We start from the raw sequence: 20,114 nt of genomic DNA on the forward strand, positions 1-20,114 counted from the left end.
GAAATGGGGGAGGACACAGCCAAACCATATTACTATAATTAGAATATTCTATATTAATTCATATGCTTTACTCTATATTACTTACACAATCATCTCAGAATAACAGTACAAATACTCCCACCACCAATGTGATTACTGAAAACAGTGTTTTTACTGCATATTTTTCCCCTATTTATCCTCCCCCCATTTTAAAACAGTTGTACTATGTCTACACTATCAAGACACAACCACTGCATGATGTATTCTCACCTCTCTTCCGTATTGACTGTACATTTACTGTTCATTACTAGAACTTATATCAATGTTTCTCTGGTCATTTTTATTGTCTGAATCTTGTTCTCTAGTAGATTCTTCAGAAAGAATCCATGAGGACAATATTTTCTAAATTCTTTGATGTTGATAACAGTTTGTACCTTTCATTCTTGAGAAAATCCATTTTGCTGGACATAAGATTCTTGGCTCACATTTTCTTTCCATTAGTATCTCAAACATGTTAGTCCATTTTCTTCTGCCATAAAGCATGTGTTTGAAAGACTTTTCATTGTAAATTGCTTCCTGTTTTTGCTTAGATGCCCAGAAAGATTTTTCCTTGTCTTAAATTCCAGTCTAGTTTGGTTTTGGTATTTGTGGTTCTGGTTGATATTCACAGGTCTGTGGCGTGTTCTTCCAGTGTGTAGTCTCAGGTTTTTTCTTTTTAATTTCAGGAAAGTTTTCTTGCTTTGTTGGGTTCCTAGCTCATTTTCTTGCACTAACAATATTTGAGGATTATCTGGATAGATGGAGAAAATAAAGTAGCCTGTGGTGCCAGTAAATTCACTGGATTGGAGCTGTCCACTCTAGTTAACAACCTTCATGATGCCCAAGACTGTATTGTCTTTCATGAACTTGTAAAAATTGACGTGAAGCCATCAGATAAAGATGTGCGTGAAGAAGACACAGAGACTAGAGAATTTGAATGCCCACACCTTCCAGCACCACAGATTAATGATTGCTCTCCCAAATACACCTGTTCCTGTTCCAGTGGGTACAATCTAAAGGAAAATGGCAGAGAGTGTCAAAGGATCACTGTGACCACTCTGGTATCAAAAGTCAGTGTTCCTTCAGAAGGGACTTCTCCGGTCTGGGTCATCCTTCCCCTTTTGCTGTAAGCAATGGCAGCAGTAGGTGGATACTTGAGTGGCAGAATTGGCAACACAAGAACATGAAAGGCATGATCTTTGACAATCCTGTGTACTTGAAGACCACAGAAGAGGACCTCTCAGTGGACATGGGTAGACATGGTGCTTCTAGTGGATGCACATGCCCAGCATTATTGGTCATAAGCACAGATGATGACTCAGCTTGACTTCTAAGACCAGTCTCAACTTTTGAGGTCCACATCAGTAATTCCCTACTTTGGAAGGGTAACGAAGCCAGAAGATGAGGCCATTTCTTCCTCCAGCTTGGAGGAATCTCAAGATAGCTCTGCTGTGTATAAAGCTTGTATATTTGAGCTTTGCTGTGGTTTGAGTTTGAGTTTGTTCCCATCAAAACTCATGTTAAAATTTGGTCCCAGTGTAGCGGTGCTGGGAGGTGGGGCCTAGTGGGAGGTGTTTGGGTCATGGAGGTGCAATCCTCATGAGTGCTTTCAACTCCTTCCTTCCTCACAGACACTGACATGATGCAGGCCTTATAGCTATTGGTAACTTGACCCCATCTACTTGTGTCTTGGGGTTTTTGGGGATACTTTGTCACTCAGTTTTGTTATAAATGTCTGTCTTGTTGATTTTGTTGTTTGATATTTTTAATGTGGGGATTCAGAGAGATTAAAAAAAAAAAAAACAGTCTCTGCTGCCATTATTATCCTCCCAGAATCTCTTTCAACTTTATTTATTTATTTTTATTAAAAATGAGCATAATGAGCCTGGGGTTCCCTCTCCACCAGGCACATCCTCAGCCTTGCACAGCTCTCGGTTTATAGCAGGTTGCTCTTCCTCTGGTGCTCAGAGCTCTGTTTCCACAGATACTATCTCCGTGCCCACCCATAAGCCACCATTTCTTCTCCATATCCTTAAAGCAGATCCCAGCCATACTGAGCTACCCACGCACATTCTCCAGGGGATCTCCAAAGGTGCCAATTGTTATTTTTGTCAATGCTTTGATTATAAAATTGCACAGGTTTTGAGACACCTATTTTAACCTCATTTTTTTCCATAAACCCCATGATATTTAGTACACAGCTTTAGAGAAGGCGAAGTTTTTCAGTAAACGTGTCTCATGTTATTACAGAAACAGCTGCATGTATTCATGTATGACACATGTGAAAGAGCACTTGAAATCATTGGAGACAAATGTATAGAAAACTACATAAGTGAATAAAACAGGACAGTTGCTAACCCAGGAAAAAAACACATGGTACTGAGGAAAGAAATAATCATAGCAAAGTGAACAATGTTGACATAATCATAATATTTGAAACACTGATTATCACTCTAAGTACAACTTGTGAAATAATCAGTGAGAGGAAAAGATGAGTGCAGTGGGCACTAGGAGTCAGTAGATGCTGTATAAAACTGTAAGAAATAATGTCATAAACATACTGATTGTGGACGAAACATGGAGATATATGCCAAAGGAAAACCAAAAACTGCTAAAAGATCAAACCCTGAGGACTTAAAGGAATGGAACATGGAGTTACTGTGTTGTTTTGTTTTGTTTTGTTTTGAGACGAGGTCTTGCTCTGTCACCCAGGCTGGAGTGCAATGGTGAGATCTTGGCTCAGTGCAACCTCTGCCTCTCGGGTTCAGATGATTCTCTTGTCTCAGCCTCCCGAGTAGCTGAGGTTACAGGTGGGCACCACCATGCCCAGCTAGGTTTTTTGTGTGTATTTTTAGTAGAGACAGAGTTTCATCCTGTTCATCAGACTGGTCTCAAACTCCTGACCTCATATGATCAATGTGCCTCAGCCTTCCAAAGTGCTGGGATTACAGGCATGAGCCACTGCACCTGGCCTGATTTCTAAAATGTGTACATGCACTGTTTCCTTGTTAATAATTTGGGAAAAAAACATTTGAAAAGCCATGCTGAATACAAGGTTATGTACTTTTCAAGGTTCTTATATTAAGTGCCAAATTGTTCTCAGAAAGGATACATTAATTTAACATTGTTTGAGGTCATGTATCCCCTCTGATGTGTCATTCCATGTGGATGGAATTCCATCAGGGCAACACTCCTGACAGCTCCCTGCTACAATTTGAGAAGAACCTTTGCCAATTTCATAGACAAAATTAGCATCTTACTTATTTACAATTTTGATTACACTTGAAGTTATGTGATTTTAAAAATGCATGTAAACTGTATATAGTAATCTGTGTCCTTTACTCATTTATTTACTGAGGTATTAATGATTTTCTTTTTGATTCATACGAGTTTTTTTTAAATATTAAGGAGGCTGAGCATGGTGACTCACGCCTGTAGTCTCAGCACTTTGGGAGGTTGAGGCAGGCAAATTACTCAAGCCCAGGAGCTGGAGACCAGTCTGGGCAGTGCGGAGAAACCCTGTCTCTACAAAAAATACGAAAATTAGCTGGGTGTGGTAGCGTGAGTCTGTAATCCCAGCTACCCAAGAGGTTGAAGCTCTGATGAGCTGTGATTGCACCACTGCACTCCAGCCTGAATGACAGGGCAAGACCCTGTCTCAAAAAAAAAAAAAAAAAAAAAAAAAGATTAAGGAAATTGACCATTTATTATATTCACTATAATTTTTTCTACTTTGTTCTTTTCTTGTTTAAGAATCAATTCAACTTAAATTTGCTTAATTTTTGACACACACAAGTTCAGAACTTTTATACTTCTTTTTGTGGTTGCTGTCATTGTTTCTCAAGATTTAAAAGTTCATCTTCCTCTCCCAGCACCCATACCGGCATCCAAAGGTTTGATGAATAACACTTTATTACCACACTTGACTTGGATAGCTGCCTTTTGCTGGGATAAGGACATTCTGTATCTGCAGGGGAGAAAACAGACAATACTTCCATCCACCATCGGGGACATGCTATGCGAATGAGCTCCAGAACCTTTAGAAGTGATTCAGAGAAGAGTGTCATTAACCCTGGCACCGGCTGTCCTGTGGCGCTGCTGGCCCTTCCCAGTCTTTGAGAATCCCAGCAGTGGCAGCTCTGTTATGTGTTATTGGTGCTGAGCCAACCCTGAGAGCTGCTTTCAGCATGGCCTTTCCCTACAAAGTAAGGGGTCTCACCCTGCATGACATAAAAGCCCTTCATTAAGTATTTGCTGAGTACATTTTATTGACTCTAATAGCTCTCTCAACATTAAGTTGTCTGGTCCGTGCTGGACTTACTATGATCAGTGTTAATTTGATCGCTAGATTGAATTTTCTTAGGTCAAGTGGATGAATAAAATAGGTGAGACAGATTTCCCTAGAGACAAATAAAATCTCATCAGCCACAAAATTTTGTATCTTGTGGCTCAGAAGAAGGCCTGCTGCCTCTCTAACTATACTCTCCCAAGTATTTTGTTCTGGCTACAGCCATGCACTGTTTCTTGTTTTGTAGATACTTCTGAGCAGGACTAGTTGCAAACGGTCCGCAGGACGGCTCCAAGTGAGTTGTGATTCGCTCCAAGAAGCGTTTTCATCTTCAGTGTGGTTTGTTTCAAAGCAGAAGCCATTTTCCAGCCCTCTTGTTGTTACATTGGTATTAAAAGTACTAAAGAACTTGTAACATACTGTATTCGATGTGTTTATGCAACACAGCAGAGCACAATTAATTTCCTAGTCTGCGCAAATTCTAGTACTAAAATTATGTAAGCATAAATGCTCCCTTTGGATTCTTAAAAGGGCCTAATACCTACTAATATTTTTCTACTTTTATTAAATTTTTGCCTGTTTTTCATTCCTGGTTGAACATTATAATCACCTGGGAATTTCTTTTTAAATATCAGCTCTTGGCCCCCTCTAAGGCCTTTTGAATCAGAATCTGCAGGGTGGGGCCTGGACATCAGTACTTGTAGATAATGTTCTCCAGTAATTTTGGACAGTCAGTTCAAAAATTTTAATTCATTATGGCTATCATACAATACCCATAGAGAGACAGCAGTCCTCCTTATGAGTATATAGAGGCTATCTGATGGGAGCTTTGGGGTCATCTGAAGATAACATGGGGGACCACCGGGGGACAGCTTGGTGGGGGATATGCTGAGGGTATGTCAGAAGCTGTTCACAAAGCAAGCCTCCTGTTTCGACTTATTTGTCTCAGTTCATTTGTGCTGCTATGACAAAATTCCTTAGACTAGGTAATTGGTAAATAAGAGAAATGTATTGCTCACAATTCCAGAGGCTGGGAAGTCCAAGACGGAGGCATCAGCAGAGTTAGTGTCTGCGGAGAGCCTGTTCCTCATAGATGGCGCCTTCTTTGTGTCCTCACATGGCAGAAGAGGGCGAGGGCACTTGCTCGAGGCTCTCTTACGATGCAGGTGGTGCCCTACATCACCCTCATGGTGCGGAGGGCCACCTCGTCATCATAAGGAGGAGGCCTCCTCGTCTCCTTCTCTCTGGACCTATGCCCCTGCCCTGTCTGCCACTTTTCCACCTCTATGGGAGCGCAGGAGGTGCTCAGAGCACCCCCTCCTTCAAAGACAGGTGGAGGCTCAGGTCCCTGTGCGTCTGCTGACATCACCCTGGGGCCAGACGTTCTAACCAGCAGAATGTCAGGGGAGAGAGGAGAGGTGGAAACAAGGTTGTTTCCACTTTCCGATGCTGCTGACAGGTAATGAAAGGCAAATCCGACTCTGGAGGTGTGGGAAGGAAGGAGATGCTGAGTGGGATTCTTCCTCCTCCATAGGCTGTCTTGGGTGTTCAGGACTCAGCAACTTTCTGTTGTAAGGTATAAGAAAAATGACAGTACGAGAGTGTACCAGAGTTTTGTTGAAAAGTTGAATTAAGTGTGGTAAAGACAGAGCTCATTTGTCTTTTCTTCTTTCCCCATGGCTCCGCTCCCTTTAGTATATGCCTGAAGACGGAGGCTGCTGAAACATCAGAAAGAAACCCCTGCCCTCTGGATTTCATGTCACGCAGCCTGTCACTTCTCCAATCCTGCTACTCTCTGCAAAACATTTTCTGCATCCAGCTTCTCCAACCCATCCCTACTCTGAGGAGCACTGTCCAAATTTAGGTGATCTTCTGACCAGAGCTTCCTAACCTTTTTTGCTTTATTTACTTATTCAACCATTCATTCATTTATTCAACAGACAATTATTAACTATTTTGTGGCAGACTTTGTTGGGTGTTGAAGGAGACCCCTCCCCCCAAATGAAAAGATACTATCCCACCTTTGGTTTTGTTTACAGACTAGAGAAAACTTGAAGACAAATGGTTACAATATAGTGTGGGTTGTTTTGCAATAAGCAAGACAATGACAAGAACCGGAAAGCACACCAGCATTACAGAGCATCTAAGATCCGAAGAATAAATGATTGCTAGATAGAGTGGGCAGGACATCCGGACACAAGGCCAGCCCAAGAGAGTTGAGAATGGCACAGCCAGGGGCTCATTTATGAAACTTGTCAGGGAGCAAGGAGAGATGTAGGGGAAGCCAAGCCCCAGAAATAAGTTAGAGGCAGAATCTGGAATTTAAGTCTATAGGAATGAGAGAGATAAGGGTGGCTTTGAAGCAGGTGAGCAACCTGCTGTTGCTGAGAGACAATTCTACAGGCAAGACAAAGAGCTGACTGCAGCGGTATGTCCAAAGGCCAAGAGTGAGGTCCTGAAGGAGGCAGCAGGTGAGGAGACCGGCAGGAGCACAAGCCATTGAGCTTCCTGTCACCAGCCCCTCTGCATGAAAGCAGGTGCCTTCTTTCCTTGCATTATTCCTGTTTGCCCTGAAATGCTCTCTATGCATTGCCTATTGCAACAGGAACATTTCGTCCCATAGAAATGAAAATTCAATCTGCTCAAAAATGCAATAATGTGGTGTGGCATGGTGGCTCACGCCCATAATCCCAGCACTTTGTGAGGCCGAGGCAGGTGGATGGCCTGATGTCAGGAGTTTGAGACTAGCCTAGCCAACATGGTGAAACCCTGTCTCTACTAAAATTACAAAAATTAGCCAGGCATGGTGGCGGCATGTAATCTCAGCTACTTGGGAGGCTGCGGCAAGAGAATCGCTTGAACCCAGGAGGCAGAGGCTGCAGTGAGTCAAGACTGCACCATAGTGCTACAGCCTGGGGAACAAGAGCAAAACTCTGTCTCAAAAAAAGACAAAAAACAAAAATGGAAGAATGCAATGACTGTAGTGTAAGTTCTTTGAGGACAGTAACCATATTTTTCTCTTCTGTGTATCCCCAGAATACAGCACAGTACCTGATGTGAAGGAGGAATTCGACAGATTTTTGATGAGGCCAGGCACAGTGGGCTCACGCCTGTAATCCCAGCACTTAGGGAGGCTGAGGCGGGAGGATCCCCTGAGGCCAGAAGTTCAAGATCAGTCTGGGAAACATAGTGACACCCCCATCTTTACAAGAAATTTAAAAATTAATTGGGCATGGTGGTGCGCCGGTAGTCCCAGCTACTCAGAAGATTGAAGTGGGAGGATGGCCTTCTGAACCCAGGAGTCGGACGCTGCAGTGAGCTGTGGTCACACCCCTGCACTCCAGCCTCTGGACAAGTGGTAGTTTGTGGTAGTTTGCTATGGCAGCCATGGCTTACCAGCAACCACTAGAAACTAGTAAGGGACAAGGCGACAGAGTGAGACACTGACTCAAAAAAATCTTTGATGAGCTGGATTGATTCCTGAACAATTGGAAGGGTATGTTAGCTTCCTATGGCTGTGATAACAAACTACCACAAGCTGGGTAGCTTTAAGCTACAGAAATCAAGGTGCCACAGGGTCACGAGTTGTCTGAAGGTTCGAGTGGAGACTCCCTCCTTGTCCCTTCCCAGTGTCTGGCAGTTGCTGGCAAGCTTTGGCATTCCTCTGCTGGCAGCTGCACCGCTCCAGTCTCTGTCTGTCACTTCCCTGCCTTCTGCTCTGTGTCACTGAGTCCACATTTCCCTCTCCTTTAAGGATACCAGTCATTGGATGAGATTCCACCCTAATCCACTGTGACCTCATCTTGATTGGATTACATCTGCACAAACCCTACTTCCCAATAAACTCACATTCACAAGTACCTTACCAGGGGTAAGAATGGGAACATATCTTTTGGGAGGGGCACAGTTTAACCAACAGACTGCTATGTGTGCTCTTCTTCTGTATCCACAAGTCTGAAGCTTCTTTGGAGGGACTCCCTCCACATGGGGCAGATAGTTCCAGGGGCAGTTCCAGAACTTCAAATAATTATATTACACAGTCAGCACACCCTTTTCTAAGGGCTACGTTCATGCATTCTTCCAGCGTTCAAGGGCCTACCGTGTGCTGATGCTGCTTCAGGATCTGGATGTGGAGAGATGAGTAAGCCGGACCTACTCTGACAAATACAATTGTTTGTGTTTTAAACTTGCCAAGAGCATCATGGACTCTTCTGGCAATTACATGATTAAAACTTAGTTTTAAGAGAAAGGAAAGTAATCATTTTTCTTCTTGCCAAGATGTAAACGAAGATGCACGACTGGGAAAAAGTCTTCTTATAGGATCATGCCTTATGGACAAGGGCTTATGGCAAAACTGTGGAGCCCAGCTTGGAGTGCCCCGAATCTGAGCACACCAGGGTGACAAATACAGAAGCAAGGAGGAGTGGTCTGAGGGAGGGGAGATGGAGGGGAGCTGCGGGATGGATGGCAGTGGTGCTGGGGGCCCCGACAGTGGATCAGGCCAGGAGTCCTCCTGAGCTGTCCTGGTGGCCGCTGGAACCACAAACATGATGGAGCTTCTCCTGGTTCAGTGAGCGCCCTGGGTGGAACAGGAAAGAACACACTGGAACAGGCGTTCTGCATTCAGGGAACCGCCCCAGGACAGCTGTGTGTTTGGGCCTTCTTCCTCTTCGTGGCTTTCCCGGCATGGCCTCGGACTGCCATCACACCCTTCTTCCCCTTGGGCCTCCGGGTCTGACACTCCATGTGCCTCCCCGCCTGCCTTCTGCCTCTGATTTCAATCCTTGGGCTCTCAACAACTGGTCTCCCCTTTGTCAATATGGAGAATGTGTAACAAATGGCCTCTGTTTGGCGGAGGTGGGATGGCTGATACCTGTGAATGGACCTCTGGACAGCTCCTCCTGCCCGGCTAAGGCTGCAGAGACCCAGACAGTGACAGCAAGCAAAGAAGCAGCGCTGTGGCCCGGGACTCTTGGAGTACTCACCAGCCATGAGGGACAAAGGCTGAGACCCAACATGAAACATAGACATAAATGTGGTTGTTTTGTATAACCCCCCGAATAACTGGGAGCGACACTACCTCTCTCCATAGTGTTTTACTTGGTGACACGCAGCGTATATATGAGAATGAAGGAAGGATCTTGAAGATCATGGTTCCCACACAAATCACAAGCACCATTGCTAATGTATGGTTACAGTAAAAAGTCCTATACAGTTTCTCAACTGTCACCCCCGCTCGTATGAGGATCATGAGACATCATAAGCTGCAGGAGGATCATGAGACATCATAAGCGGCTGTCATCCTGGCTGTCGCCTGGTGTACCAGAGGCTGGTGTTTCCTACTTAAGGTCTGAACAGACTTCCGCCTTTAATCTTTCCTGGGCCAGGTTCTATTAATACATATCAAGCAACTATGAAAAAAATGACTCGATTATTTTCCCCAAGCAATCAAAAGTAGTTTCATATTATTTTATTTTAGTGTGTGAGATTTACATTCATTTGTATACCATTTTTTAAAATCCTTAATTCTAAGACTTGGAAATGAACTAAATAAATCTATGTCCGGTGCATTTAAGTTCAGGATTCAGGGCAAAATAGTGCAAGCGGCCAACGTAAACTTGTCACCAAAGGCTGCAGAAGAATGCAGATATATGTGACATGTCTGAAAGCCCTCTACAAGATGTTTGACTCTACTAACCTTGAATTACTTTGGTGTGAGAAGCAGAGTTGCTCAGCCGATGCAGAAATAAAGCACTGCATTTGATCAATCAAATTCAGACCCTCAACTAGCCCACACGCCCAAGTGTAACCCTTGTCTTTGCAGAGCCTGGGTTGCGTCACCATGATGGCACTGTGGCCACATTGCAGTTCTCCAGGGCACGCCTGTGGTTCATCCATAAACTGTTACCAGTTTCCACACCTACCAGCGTCCCATTGCTGTGGAGCCTGGTTCAGACCTTGCCTTTGCTGGATCCTTCAACAGTAGGTCTCACAGTGACGGAAGCTGTTTCTGGGCCTTGCACCCTCTAGTCCTCTCAGCCAGGAATGTGCATGGAGGTCACATTCCCAGGGCCAAGGAGGCTCCATGTGAAGCGGGCAGGGGGTGGAGCCTCCACTTTTAGCACCCCTTTATTTTCAGGGACGTTTACTACAGTCCCACCTCTGGCCTTTCTCCACTCTTCACACCCTCGTCTCCCCAGTAGAGGAGAAGTGATTTACCTCATTGGGGAGCTTGTGAAGGGGTTCCTTCCCTGCTTCTCTCTGAAGGGCCAGCTGTGCACACAGAGCTCACAGTGTCCCCTGCTCCTCTGTTCTCTGAGTCTCACAGGTGCAGGGCCTTGGTGGGCAAGCCTGTGTAATTCAGAGGTGTGGTCTTATAAACCACATTCTCCAGTATCCATCAGCTTTGTTTTAAGAAAGAGGATATTTTACTCTCCATCTGCCATACCCTGTGTCTACCTCGGTGAGTTTTCAAATTAGTGAGGGTGCAGGGGTGGCAATTATGAGGGTCCCTCAGACCCCAACATTCTAAAAAGAGAGAAAACAAGCTAGCTTTCTGCTTCCAAGGAAACTATGAGACAGAGAAGAAAAATAGAATTACTTGCATATTTAGCATGCAAAATCTTCATGCAAAATACAAGGAAATAGAAATAAAGATAACTGTGAGCCATAACATTGCCCAGTGCTAAAGGGAAACAAAAGTGAAGTAATTGAGGGAAAATGGGGTTAAATAAGAAGGTCAGAGTTTAGATTAAAATGTTGAAGCGGGGACTTTAAAAAGTGGAAGTGGGCCGGGTGTGGTGGCTCACACCTGTAATCCCAGAATTTCAGGAGGCCGAGGCAGGCGGATCACCTGAGGTCAGGAGTTCGAGACCAGACTGGCCAACTAACAGTACAAAAATTAGCCGGGTGGTGGCATGCTTCTGTAATCCCAACTACTCAGGAGGCTGAGGCAGGAGAATCACTGGAACCTGGGAGGCAGAAGTTGCAGAGAGCCGAGATGGTGCCGCTGCACTCCAGCCTGGATATCAGAGCGAGACTTCATCTCAAAAAATAAAAAATAAAAAATAAGTGGAATGATAAGGTGGAAGTTCTAGTTGGGGTACTGGGGAGAAGGGGCTTGTGGGTCTGTTACTGGCTTCTAGGGTGAGGCCATAAGAGTGCTCTGGGAGAGCCTGGGTGAACTTGGGTGGTGAAGCTGGATAAAGACTGGACACGGGCTATCCCAGGGATGGTGGTGGAAATGGGGCCTCGACACAGGCTCAGCTGGAAGATGGTGCAGAATCCTAAGGAAGGGTCCTCCGCAGTGCTTTCAGGGGTTGGGAGTTGTTTTCAAGAACATTAGGGCTCACTTTCTATAGAAGATATTTCTCCTTGAATTTATGGGGTACTCATTTTAGTGTTCCAAACATGTATTGTGTAACCAGAAATACAGAATTCAAATTTCTGAAGTGATTTGGATTTTTTTTTTTTAAAAAATAAGTGTTTTGGTCAACAGAATAATTTAAACATTTCTCTAAAAAGCAGACATGCTTTGCAACAAGTATTGCCGGAACAACTGGATATCTGATGGAGAAGAATGAAGTCGTGTTCTTTCCTCACGTCTAACACAAAAATTAACTCAAAGTGGATCATAGACCTAAATGTAAGAGTTAAAACTTTAACACTCTTAGAAGAAATTAAAGGGGTAAATCTTCATAATCTGGGCTTAGGCAAAGCCTTCTTAGATATGACACAAAAAGCACAACTGACAAAAGAGAAAACCGATGTTGGACGTCATCAAAAGTTTAAACATTTTATGCTTCAAAGGACGCCATCAAGAAAGTGAAAAGAAAGCTCGCGGAATGGGAAAAATTTTTGCAAACCGTATATCTGATAAGGGACTGGTATCCAGAATGTATAAAGAATGCTTACAACTCAAAAGACAAATAATCCAATTAAAAAATGGGAAAGTTCAAAGAGCTGAAAGCAGAACTACTATCAGACCCAGCAATCCCATTACTGGGTATATAACCAGAGTAAAATACATTGTTCCACCATAAAGACACATGCATGTAAATGTTCATTGCACCACTATTCACAATAGCAAAGATATGAAATCAACCTAAATGCCCATCAATGAGAGATTGAATAAAGAAAATGTGGTATGTATACACCACAGAATACTATGCAGCCATAAAAAAGAATGAGATCATGCATTTTGCAGGAGCATGGAAGAAGCTGGAGGTTATTATTCTTAGCAAACTAACACCGGAACAGAAAACCAAATACTGTATGTTCTCACTTACAAGTGGGAGCTCAACGATGAGAACACATGGATACAAAGAGGGGAAAAAAAAAGACACTGGGGCTGTTTGGAGGTTGGAGGGTGAGAGGAGGGAGAGGATCAAGAAAAACAACTAATGGGCACTGGGCTTAATACCTGGGTGATGAAAAAAGCTGTTCAAACCACCCCCCACCACCCCTGACACGAGTTTACCTACACAGCAAGCAAAACAAACCAAAAAAACTGGGAAAGAATTTGAATAGACATTTCTTCAGCAAAGACAGACAAATGCCAATAAGCACATGACAGGATACTCAACATGACTCATTACTGAGGAACTTCAAACAAACCCACCATGAAATGCCACTTCACACTCTCTAGGATGGTTGTAATTAAGGACAGCTGGTACCAAATATTGGCAAGGATGTAGAGAAATTTGAACTCCCCTACACTGTTTGTGGGAATGCAAAATGGGGCAGCCAACTTGGAAAATAATCTGATAGTTCCTCAAAAGTTTAGCATAAAGTTACCATCTGACCCAGAAGTTCCACTCCTAGTGGCAGACCCAAGAGAAATGAAAACGGGTCCACAAAAATGTATTCTTGAATGAAACACGTGATGGAAATCGAAAAAGTGGGAAAAACTAATGTCCATCAATAGGTAAATGAATAAATAAAATGAAGTATATCCATACAATGGAATAATTCTTTGTAAATGAAAGGAATGAAGTACTGACTCATGCTATAACCTTGAAACCATTATGCTAAGTGTAAGAAGCCATCTGCAAAGGACAGCATATTGTGTTATTCTATGAAATGTCCAGAACAGGCAAATCTGTAGAGCCAGAAAGTAGTTTTGTAGTTGCCTGGGGTGGCAGTGGGAGGAAATGGGGAGTGACTGCTAGTGTACTAATGGGTTTGGAGTTTCTTTTTGGAGTGATAAAAATGTTCTAAAATTTGTGATGGTTGCACAACTCTGTGAATGTACTAAAAGCTGTTGAATTGTACACTTCAAATAGATGAAGTGTATGGTGTGTGAATTCAACCTCAATATATTAAGTGCTATATTTTTAAAAAGTTAATATGCATAGTATATTTAAAATGTAATTCCCTCCCTCCCTCCCTCCCTTCCTTCCTGCCTCCTCCATGCTTAATTTATAAGCCTGAGATAGAATATGTTTACATCCATGAAATAAAGCATAATTATATTGTTAGTTGGGTAATAAGAAAATATAGCAAGCCAAAAGTGGAAAGTTCATTTAATTTGAGAAACTACAGACAGAGAGGATATCTGAGTTTTAGGCAAGTCTCCTTAATGATATTTATTCATTTTTTAATTCAACATATTTATGGGACATGTATTAAACATTTGAGGCACTGTACTAGGTGCTACTTTATGATTTCACAGGAACATATATTTTCCATAGCACACACCTGACACCAAGTTTTAAATGTTTTATAACCAGTCTGTTGAGGCTACATCCTTCCTTTTTTCTAGCAAGTCATTTACAGTAGCTGACTTTGGTCTATCACAAATTGCTTACAAAGATAAAACCCACAATCACATTTGGAAATCTCTTGCTATTTACAGAAATGCAAAGCACCTTCTTAGAAAATTCATAAAATAGCTGTGAGTCTTGAACAACGTCTGAGTGTGTCTTGTAGCACCGTTAGGTATCTCAGAGCCACAGGGAGTGGGGTGTGGAGGAACCAAGTCTGCCTTTTATGGGTCCTCCCTCCACCACTGGGGCTGCAGATCTACTTTGGTTTAGGAGGGCTGAACACTTGACCCAACCGAGGTTAGCGGCTGGTGTCAGTCTCATGGCCCCTAGAGATATGGGCTGATTATGAAATAGCTCTCAGAAGAACTGGGTCTACAGGATCAAGTCAGAACCCACCTCTTCTCAGAGCAAACCCAGGCTTGGGTCCATGTGACTTCAAAGTGCTATCTCAGGACCACCCCAGACCCTCTGAACCTGCATGTCTTGAGGTGGGTCAGATGAAGCTTAAAAGCCCAGGAAGTTTGCAAACTACTATCTTTGATGAACTCAGCTCTGAGGTGGACTTCCAAGGTCCCTTTGAAAGTAAAGGAAACTAGGATCTTATAATTGAGGACTGTTGGAGGCTAAAAGGAATCCCCTGGGCCTGATCTAGTTTATGCTTACTTCTTCACAACTTAATTGAATTGGATTCTGGAGATTAGGCATATGGACAGGAAGAGCGGCCACTCGTCTCATCTTTATCATTATTATTTTGTCTTTTTTTTTTTTTAACTTTAAGTTCGGGGATACCTGTGTAGAACATGTAGGTTACATAGGTATAGGTGTGCCATGGTGGTTTGCTGCACCTATCAATCCATCATCTAGCTTTTAAGCCCTGCATGCATTAGGTGTTTGTCCTAATGCTCTCCCTCCCTCTGCCTCCTACCTACCAACAAGCCTCAGTGTGTGATGTTCCCCTCCCTGTGTCCATGTATTCTCATTGTTCAACTCCCACTTATAAGTGAAAACATGCGGTGTTTGGTTTTCTGTTCCTGTGTTAGTTTTCTGAGAACAATGGCTTCTAGCTTCATCCATGTCCCTGCAAAGGACATGATCTCATTTTTTTTAATGGCTGCACAGTATTGCAGGGTATATATGTGCCACATCTTCTTTATCCAGTCTATCATTAATGGGCATTTGGGTTGGTTCCAAGTCTTTGCTATTGTAAATAGTGCTGCAGTAAACATACGTGCACGTGTGTCTTTATAACAGAATGATTTATAATCTTTTGGGTGTATACCCAGTAATGGGATGGCTGGGTTAAATGGTATTTGTGGTTCTAGATCCTTGAGGAATTGCCACATTGTCATCCACAATGGTTGAACTAATTTATAGTCCCACCAACAGTGTAAAAGCATTCCTATTTCTCCACAGCCTCGCCAGCATCTATTGTTTCCTGACTTTTTAATAATCATCCAAAAAGAGCCCGTATAGCCAAGACAATCCTAAGCAAAAAGAACAAAACTGGTGGTATCATACTACCTGATTCAAAGTATACTACAAGGCTACAGCAACCAAAATAGCATGGTACTGGTACCAAAACAGATATATAGACCAATGGAACAGAACAGAGACATCAGAAATAACACCACACATCTATAACCATCTGATCTTCAACAAACCTGACAAAAACATGCTATGGGGAAAGATTCCCTACTTAATAAATGATGCTGGGAAAACTGGCTAGCCATGTGCAGAAAACTGAAACTGGACCCCTTCCTTACACCTTATATAAAAATTAATTCAAGATGGATTAAAGACTTAAATGTAAAACCCAAAACCATAAAAACCCTAGAAGAAAACCTAGGCAATACCATTCAGAACATAGGCATGGGCAAAGACTTCATGACTAAAACACCAAAAGCAATTGCAACAAAAGCCAAAATTGACAAATGAGATCTAATTAAATTAAAGAGCTTCTGCACAGCAAAAGAAATTATCATAAGAGTGAACAGGCAACCTACAAAATGGGAGAACATTTCTGCAATCTACCCATCTGACAAAAGTCCAATATCAGAATCTACAAGGAACATAAACAAATTTACAAGAAAAAAACAACCCCATCAAAAAGTGGGCAAAGGGTATGAACAGACACTTCTCAAAAGAAGACACTCATGTAGCCAACAAGCCTATGAAAAAAACTTCATTATCATTGATCATTAGAGAAATGCAAATCAAAACTGCAATGAGATATCATCTCATGCCAGTCAGAATGGCGATTATTAAAAACTCATCTCATCTTTAATCTGAGGCTCATTCCTTTCATTTGTTCTCAGTAGACCAACCCAATTATCTTTGTCCTGGAATCAGCAGTGAAGTCGAAAAGTAATCCAGGAGAAAAAGTGTCTATATATATTCCTAGCAGATTTTACTCCTATGGAAAAAAACACATTTAGAGAAAGTGGAATTTTCCTAAGGAGAACAATGTAATTTTAAAACAAAAATAAAAGGGAACAAATTTTCACCAAATAATTAAGCCATCAAAAATGTATGCATTATTTAAGTAAAAAGTTTTCTTTTTTACCCTCAGTGTCTGAATTTTCTTTATTGTTTACCAGGATTCATGATTCCTTTTGTAACTTGTTCTCAGTCATTTATTCAGTTGAGTAATTACACTTTGTCAGACAAATATCTAAAATTTTATTATGTAACTTGCAGATTTTCAGGACAAGTGAAGGAGGAAAATGGCAGAAGAGCTCAGGAAAGACAAAAATGCAAGACTGTGTCTAAGTTTATGCCTCTCTTGAGTTTGATGATCCACTTTTAATTTAATCATCTGAGTATCTCTTGGAGTTTCTTCCTTCACAATGGAGGAAAGTGGGCTCCGCCGAATTCACTGGAACACCGTCCTTTGAGGAGAAAGAAACTCTGAACAATAGATGTCTTTTTCAACAACTACTGCCAATGTTTTGAAAGTTCTCGTTTGTTTTCAGCTAGATAACAAAGGCTGAAGAGTCGCCTTCTTTCCAGTTGATCCGATGGTTTACTGGTGCTTTTAAAACACATTACATAAATCCTTAGGAATCTTTTGTGAAGGTAAATTCAGTATTTTTAAGCAGTAATCCTTTGCTCTCATGATTCATGGCATGGAGACAGCACGCAGTCTTCCTGAATCAAGGTGAACGTTGATATTCAGTTTTCAAGGTAACACACATATGAGGGCTCCATCGTCCTGAGGAGACCTGGCATGTTGCCTTTTCCCAACAAAAAGTCTCATTTGCAGATGTACCTCAATTAGTGCAAACTTTTTTTTCCTTTCTCTTTTTTTGGGGGGGTTGGGGGATGGGGTCTTGCCCTGTTGCCCAGGCTGGAGTGCAGTGGTGCGATCAAAGCTCACTGCAGCCTTGACCTCCTGGGCTCAAGTGATTCTCCTGCCTCCACCTCCCGGGTAGCTAAGACCACAGGTGTGTGCCACGATGCCTGGCTAATTTTTTAAAAATCTTTTATGTTTTGTAGAGATGGGGGTCGCCCTGTATTGCCCAGGCTAGTCTGGAACTCCTGGCCTCAAGGGTTCTTTCATCCGTCCTTGGCCTCTGAAAGTGTTGGAATTACAGGTGTGAGCCACCATGCCCAGCCCAAACTCATTTTTTAATGCAATAATAGTGTATGCAAGTATATATATATATATATATATATATATGTATATAGGTATGAATGACCATGTAAAAAGGCAGTTGTCTCTTGTGTTACAAGTTCTCCTAGAGCAAACACAGATGACTACGCTAAAAATATTTCAACTCAGGCTCCATGGCTCTTCTCAAGGGTATCAAAAGAACGTAGGTCTCAAAGGTGGTACTTTGGCCAAACTGTTTCCTAATCAAATGACCAGTTAATTGGTCAGTGACTGGGATTCTGCTCCATCGTGCTCCCTCCTTTCTCCACCAAGCACCATTTTCTTTGGAGTTCTATGCCACTCAAAGACTGTCATTAAGCAAGCCGCGCTGCTGGAGTACTGGTGCCCAGGACTGAGACTTAGTGCATCACCTCTCCAAGCAACCCACTGAGGTCCTTGCTGATGCCTCCACATTCCCATCAGTGAGCCAGTGCTTTCCCAGCCTATACTATCATGTCAGGGACTGCTCCTGTCTGCACCCTGTATCGGGAGCCACAGAGTGGCAGTGTCTGAGGAAGCCTTTGCACAGGTGGATGGGCAGGGCAGGCAGCCAGACAGGCCATTCATCCGTCCGTCAACAAGCAGGGCCTGCTATGTGCCAGGCTTCATGCCATGATGTACTATGTGTGATAAGTCTCACAGAAACCCATGTCCATCAGAAGCTTTTCTGCTCCCCAAGGCAAGGGAGAAATTTTTGTGCACTCAGACTTTGGGAGGGGACTCATGTCTTTCACCTTGTTCTGTGAGTTCTCCAATCCTTAGTGATTTCTTTATTTTTTGATTGATTGGTGATCCATGCTAAGTTATGTCTTTTCTGGAACTCAGTATAAGATGAAAAAATTCCACGAGCTGGGTCAGAAATAGACAGTAGCTTTTGCTTTGGTGTAGACCTCCTTTTATCAGGGATGGAAGGGACAGTACAGGATTGTGGCCACAGACACTGAGGATGGCTCCTGGGTGTGGACAGGGCACAGAGAAGGGCCTGGTCTGAGGGGTTCCTTTGTGCAAAGTGGGACAGAGAGGGGCCCAGAGCCGCATCTGTCTGCAATGTCCACTCCCAGTTTGGTTGCTGCAGGAGCAGGTCCCTGCTCAGAGAGTTCATCCTGAGTAATGTGAAAAGAAAGCAGAAAATGACATATAACTGAACAAATGGAAAGCTAGGATTTTTCTACCTTCTGGAAAAACAAGGTTTGTATCTTTTTTTAACAAGTAGGAACTTTTATGTATAGAATTATCCAAGAATAATATATTTACAATGTGCATGGCCTTGATTGTGTTAATGAAGCTATTATCCACACATGAAATGAAAATCATCTGGCTTTGGAGGCCCACTTTGCTGATGGTGTTTTTTTTGGGACAAGCAATAGGATCAGTTATGCAAGCAGGAAGAGAACGATCAGGGCCAGGGCGCAGTGGCTGGGCTGGACAGGCGGGGCGGTGCCGGCGCGGCCCTTCAGCATGCACATCACCCTGGACCAGGACCCGTTGTTGGGCAGTGGGGTGATGCCCACCACGTTGCACATGACGTTGTAGACGTCCACTGATCTGATAGGAGCGGCTCTGAAGTTGGATTTGAAATCTGAAAGGGAAAGGCAAACAAACAAGTTGTCATGGCAGCTCTGGGGCAGAGGTGGGCTGAACGCAATAAAGAAGAATTACACTCAGGCTGCAGGTGGCATTCAGATTAGGGAATCAGCTCCATCAGTGGGATGTGGCCTAGAGAGTGTGAACATAGAAGGGTATCTGGAAGGCTGTAGGTTAGAAAGGGAAATAGCTTTCTATGGCTCATGGAGATGAATTTCTTTAAAAGACAAGCAGCAGAGCCAGGCTTGGGGGCTCACACCTGTAGTCTCAGCAAGTTGGGAGGGCGAGAAGGGAGGATTGCTTGAGCCCAGGAGTTTGAGACCAGCCTGGGCAACAGAGCAAGACTCTATCTCTAAAACAATTTTTTTAAACCAGGCATGGTGGTGTGCTCCCAGCTACTTGGAAGGCTGAGGCAAGCAGATCACTTAAGCTGAAGAGTTCAAGGCTGCAGTGAGCCACGATGGTGCCACTGTACTCCAGCCTGGATGAGAGAGAGAGATCCTGTCTCAAAAAAAAAGGTAATCAGCAAACAGATTTTCTTTGTGCGTATCTGTGCTCTCTTTGTGACAACAGCACTTTCTTTGGGAGGCTGGGGGAGGCTGAAGGGCCATCTGATGCTTCTCCATGTCTGCAGAGCGCAGTAGAGCCTGTATGGCCACAGAGTGACTGTCTTGCCCTTAACCAAATTAAATGCTATGTCATCGTCCAGAACATCTATCTAGCCAGGACCGACAGCCAGACTGCCAGTGTCTACTGCAGAGGCTGCACGACAGCCAGAGTGCCAGTGTCCACTGCAGAGACCACA

General features: G+C 43.2%; 1 protein-coding gene across 1 annotated transcript in view; it reads right to left on the reverse strand.

The window, feature by feature from the left end:
* Positions 1-16,603: 16,603 nt before the first annotated feature.
* ENPP6 (ectonucleotide pyrophosphatase/phosphodiesterase 6) overlaps positions 16,604-20,114 on the reverse strand; it is a 131,174-nt gene continuing 127,663 nt past the window's right edge. Inside the window, exon 8 of the mRNA XM_012000153.1 lies at positions 16,604-19,304. Coding sequence (XP_011855543.1) covers positions 19,099-19,304 — 206 coding nt within the window. The 3' untranslated portion in view covers positions 16,604-19,098. The remainder of the gene's footprint in view (positions 19,305-20,114) is intronic.

The sequence above is a fragment of the Mandrillus leucophaeus genome, unplaced genomic scaffold, assembly GCF_000951045.1.
Source record: "Mandrillus leucophaeus isolate KB7577 unplaced genomic scaffold, Mleu.le_1.0 Scaffold62, whole genome shotgun sequence".
NCBI classification, from domain to species: domain Eukaryota; kingdom Metazoa; phylum Chordata; class Mammalia; order Primates; family Cercopithecidae; genus Mandrillus; species Mandrillus leucophaeus.